General features: G+C 54.2%; 1 protein-coding gene across 1 annotated transcript; it reads right to left on the bottom strand.

The window, feature by feature from the left end:
* Nucleotides 1–1,537: 1,537 nt before the first annotated feature.
* Nucleotides 1,538–3,941, bottom strand: JN550_013878 (uncharacterized protein; the record flags this gene model as incomplete). Its single annotated transcript, XM_049312514.1, has 7 exons — nt 1,538–1,731; nt 1,806–1,984; nt 2,057–2,585; nt 2,650–2,687; nt 2,743–2,927; nt 2,979–3,161; nt 3,237–3,941. The coding sequence occupies 7 exons, from the start codon at nt 3,939–3,941 to the stop codon at nt 1,538–1,540; spliced, it is 2,013 nt and encodes a 670-aa protein (XP_049164152.1).
* Nucleotides 3,942–5,405: the final 1,464 nt, after the last annotated feature.

Genomic DNA, 5,405 nt, shown 5'->3' with positions numbered 1-5,405 from the left:
GCTGAGCTAGCGGCTGGCGCTGACCTGCTTGCTCAAGTGCCCGCACGTACTAACTATGTAAGACCGATCCTCCTAGCATCGGAATCGTGCCGAAAATGCGCATCTTTGGCGTCTGCAGTCCGTTGCACGAAGGGAAGGTCTAGGTATGAGACGCATCAGTTTCCCCTCACGTGAAAGGGTTACCGACGTCAGAGATTCTCAGGTTCGTGCTGCTGTTCTTCAGTGAGTCGCTTGCAAGGGAGGGGGTCATCATGATGTGCAGACGGTAGTACGGTAGTCTTTCCTTCCTATCTGTCTCTCTGTGTCTGCAGTGCCGACTTGCGTGCCAAGGTGTGCCGTTGTGCCGTTGCTGGGTGGCGAGTTTGTTTCAATTACCGGCCCCATTGATCTAACCGCCTCCTGGTAATCATCTCGCAATGAGCCATGCTGCTGGGCAGCAAAGCAAGCAACGATCCTGGAAATTGCCGCAATATCAGTCGCAGAACTGCATGGTGTATGGCGGATTCGCATCAGGGTAGAAGAGTCAGTTGTGAGAGAGAGCGTGGGCGAGGGCTGCGGTGGTTTGCGGAAACGAGACCCACGCAAGATCTGGGGTCTACGTGTCTCAGTCACATTAGGTAATCTGGAGCCAAGACATGGACGCCCATTTTGTTTTGGCAAGCCCCCCAAGGCACTCTTGTCTCATACATCCAAGCCCATCGACATGATATGCGGCGATCTCTGCGGTTCGAGCGATTGGCGCTGCCCTCAGCCCGGACATGGATAATTAAGCATTCCCGGGTACCTGTCGACTCGGCCGAACAGACATCTGTCAAAAACAACCCTAACCCTGAGCCTTAGGCTCGCGTTCCAGGTCATTTGTGGTATAGACAGTCGTGTCGATGGCGCTACGGGGCTGCAGTGATAACGAGAATAGACTAGCCGGGTGGACGAGCAGACGGGCAGACCAGGTCAACATCAAAGTATCGAGGTAAACCGACAGCAACAGCCCGCATTATCTATGTATATACTAAACGAATGCGAGCGGCTTCAAATTAGTTTCACGAATCATGTTCACCATGAATGTCATGACCCTCGGACGAGCTGTCAATGTAACGGGGACGACCAGGGCGAGCCTCATTCGTCTATCAGTTGCTGGACTAAGTTTTTTTGCTTGTTTGCCGGATGCACTCGTACAGGTGCCGCGAACTGCTCATTGGCCACCCAGATATATGCTCATCTGTAACGCGATCACCTAGAGCTAGCTGTCATCTGCCGTGCAGCGCCTTAATGCAAGCCTCCAGAGCCCAGCCTGTTACCCCTCAATCTGTTCTGGGAGTCTTGGGTCTTGAGTCTTGGGTCTTGAGTCTTGGGTCTTGGGGGGAGTATTCCTGTATTCCTGTATTCCACCGTCAGGGAAGCCAGGGTCAAAGCTCCCCTGCGACTTATTAGACACGGTGATAACATGACGTGAGCGGGCGCACAGACAAAACGACACAATGCTATCGCAGATCGCACGCCCGCATGAACCGTGCTAGGGCGTAGCATGTAGGTGGTTTCACGTATCATCGCTCTCAAAAGGGACGGCTAGCGGGCAGCAGGCAGGCCAAGGCCCCAGGGTTGATGGCCCTGCAGCAACCACGTTTCGAGCTCGTATTCCCAACACGTCTACTAATCGTGCACGAGCAAACGACGGAAGCCGCGCATCGCGAATCCCAGTGTAGTTTGTGCTGATCTCGGGCGGGCCGGTAGCTGGTGGAGAGCATGTCACCGGTTTTCGAGAAAAAGCCAAGGTCGCCGTGCCCCACTTTTGCCATAAGCCTCACCAGGCCAAGAGATCGGCACAGGAATGCTGCCCAGGAATACTGAAAGATCGCTTGACGAGGCTCCATCTGCCACCCGACGCTCGCGCCCGCCGACAGAAACTGGAATGAGGACTCCGCACTCCCAGTTGCGGCAGGTGAGCTTCGGTTTCCCTGACTGCTTGTCTCTGGTCAAGCGTCCCCTATCGGGTTATCATTGCAAATTAGCAGGCTTTAGCGCCAGGAACATCATACGATGTCGTCCAGCCACTTACCAGGCACTTTCCGAAACATTGGCGGAGCCGATATACCCCCAGGCGGCGGAATACTTCTGAGACGGTCTCGCTTGCACGAACATCATTTTGCTGTGCATCAGGAGGCCAGGCCGCACGTTCTTGCAATCGTGCACCAGCTGTCGAGGAAACTTGTCTGAATCCCACCATTTGGTCTGCGCACAGATGGTTCCCGCGGACTCCCTGCAAGTTAGCGCTGGAAACGGTGAGCTTCGCAATTGGGGCCGACTGACCTGGCTGCCTCCCCGGCTCTGGGCCACGGTCTCGTGGGATGGGAAGTAGATGCGAAACCTATCATACAGCTTTGATTCTACCGAGTCTGCTCTCTTTGCGCCTTTTGACGATCTCTCGCCGTAGACTTTGAGCCCGTCATCTCCCTGTGCAGCGTAATACATGGCCGCGATGAGCTCGCTGTTAATCGAGCCAAGCGATGAGGCAATATAGTCAACCTCAATGGGCTCTGCTGAGCCGAGGCCGAGGGCTGATACTGCTCGACCAAGCCCGCAGTAGCCTGCCATGCCAGAGTCATTAACTGTTAATCGGCGAACAAGTTGAAAAGAAAAGCTCAAGCTTACCAGTACGCCTCCAATCATCATCAGTTTGGGATTGGCCACTTTGTTGCGTATTAGTACACAATATGTAAAGAACCAGGGGGGATGAACTATTACATTGAATGAATGAAAGCGTAACGACTCGTCTCCGAGAAATCGTACTTTTCTAGGCTCTTGATTAAGCCGTCGTCCAAACCCTGAGCCCTTAAGAAAAAAGCAAGCTCTTCACCGAACAGGGTGAGTTTGTTGGCAGCCTGGGCCTCAGGGTCTTCAATCTTGGGGAGGTCTATAATGAAAACCATCTGCCATCTAATTAGCAATAGGCCACGAACGATGGGTATGAAAGAACCGACGTTCTCCATTACGCCGGTTTCGCCCCAGTCGTAAGATACCAAATTCCCGCTGGGCACGACGATGCGCATATAGTTGGGGAATCTTAGGAGCTGTAGCTTCGAGTGCATGCTGCCCATTGGCAACATGGGCGGGAAGCAGAATCTGATAGACTTTCCTGGCACATTTGCTTTCATCTCCTCTTGCTACCATGCGAGTCAGCCAGAGAGTCGCTCAGACTTCCTGCGGTCTCCAGGGGATAGCCAGGAAACGCAACGTACCTGCTGCTTGCTCGAAGCGAATGCGACTAGGACGAGTTTCGTCTTCGCTATGTTAATCTTCGACAGAAGCCACTCTTCGTCCCATTGGAAAGAGCTCAGCACAGCGAACTCTAGTTCGCTCTTCTGGAGAATCTCTTCGATCTTGATGTCTTCCTCAGTTCTAGGGTAGCCGTATGCCCAAGTCTTTTTTACAACACCCTTCCCAAAACGTAATCCATTGGAATTCGATGTCTTGATATCGGGTGCTGTAGAAACATTGGGCGGTACACTCTGGCGGCCCAGTCCATCCTGGCGGGTGGCTTCCGTCCCTGAGGATTGGGGCGCCGCCCCCGTCCGCGGTATACGCTCACGTCCCTGGGGTACCTGCTCAGAATCGGGGGCCTTCCGCTTTCCAGCAAGGCGGGCGAGGCGTTCTTGTTCCATCTGCCGCCGGTTCAGTCCCGCCAGGCCCATCGGTCCACTCCCGGGCTTCTGCTGTTGCTCTACTACTGCAGGCGGAGAAGCTTTCGGGTTTGGTTGGATCTTTCTCATCTGCGCGTCACTCTTCGTCTCCAGTTCGCGGACAGGGGTCTCGTCTAGGTCAATCTCCTCGTCCGAGCTCAGTTCGATTGCTTTGTTCCCCTCCACCGGATCGGGATGTCCAAGGGAGAGTGCGATGGCGCGGCGTAAATCCTCGTCGTCGCTCTCATATCCACGGTCAGCCATGATGAAAAAGTTGACGCAGATCTGCCGAGAAGTTGGCGGCAAGGGGCAAGTAGCACGAAGACGCAGTGTTTCCCGGGCGGGCACGGAATATGTCGCGAAGTCCGAGGTCTGAAAGCCGGAGCTTGAGCTTCAGACAGGATCAGGGCGACGTGACTTGGCTGCCAGGGAGTTGCCCCGCGCACACCGCGCGAACGCGGCGCGCTTGCACGTGACCCGCCCAGCGGCACTTCAATGAAAAGAGCCGTCCACATATTTTCATCTAGCTTTGAGCTTGCATCCCTGCCTACCGAATCTAGTGCATGCAACACACTGGTGAGGCTTGGGCACATGGCCCGGAATGAGGAGACAGAGTTTGACCAACTCTTCACTCTATTTTAGCTCTCGCAGGCTAACGAAGACTATCCGCGATTCAGAGAACCATCGCAGAGCCTCATCCGATCGTGCGTGACCGTGCTGAGAAGCCGTTGAGCTGAGACCAGATGAGTGCGGCCAAGGCCACTACCAGAGTAGATACCTTTTGCCTTGACTCGCACTTCACGGCATTTCTTAGGACGCATCGGATCCGCGGCAAGAACGCAGCCAATGGCCCCCAATGGCCGGCACATGGACCGTGGTGTTTGAAAATCGTCCTTATAACGTACCACATATGAATGGGACTTCAAGCATGTAACGACGCATTTCACTCCCAGCACAGCCCATGCCGGCAGCACCCTTGCCATCAGTACCACCCAAATATAGACTTCTCCAAGATGGACGCGCACAGGCATCGGGCTTCATCGTCCCATCCCAGGGATACGGTAGTCTCGGCACATCGATCACTTGGTCCGCGGCAGGTTACCCAGATCGGTCACATTTTCTAGAAAATAGTCGGGGCCCGATATGACCAGGGAACTTCGTCCTCCAAGTCCCGCACACTCCATTCCTTCCACATGCTGCCCGATTCGATCAACCAACCTGTAGTTTCTGGGACAAAGCACGACCCAAGGTGTCATCATTCTCGGGTCTCCGCTGACCAAGCGTCAATATTCCACCACACTATCTGGCGAATCAAACCCGTTAATTGTTGATCTTTTGTGTACACGTGCGGTGCGAGGTGCCAGATTCGCGGAAACCAGAGATTCCCCAGTTGCAACGTTTCGGTTGGGCAAGCCCTTCTGGCCTCTCCAGTATTGGTCAGTTTCTGACCAATGCAATCAAGTCGTCTTACCATCTTTTCCTCGTTACCGTTGCCGGCCTTCTACTATTGGAACCAGGTCGACGATGCATTGCTTCCTGCCTGTGATTAGTGTGATAGGAGAAGATGGCCCATGCACCCAATCGCGGCAAGTCACGCTATAGTAAGTCGGAGCACCCACATATGGGCCCCCCCTGCATTTGGGCCCCCTGTTCACCAACCACCCGATTTTCCTACCATACAACAATTTACCTCACTGTTCAACCAAACCTTCTTCAAATCTCTTCAAA

Source organism: Neoarthrinium moseri (genome assembly GCF_022829205.1).
Source record: "Neoarthrinium moseri strain CBS 164.80 chromosome Unknown scaffold156_Wmoseri_CBS_16480, whole genome shotgun sequence".
In the NCBI taxonomy this organism is placed as follows: Eukaryota; Fungi; Ascomycota; class Sordariomycetes; order Amphisphaeriales; family Apiosporaceae; genus Neoarthrinium; species Neoarthrinium moseri.
Note: the sequence above shows the minus strand (reverse complement) of the source record. Positions and strands in the feature narration are given on the sequence as shown.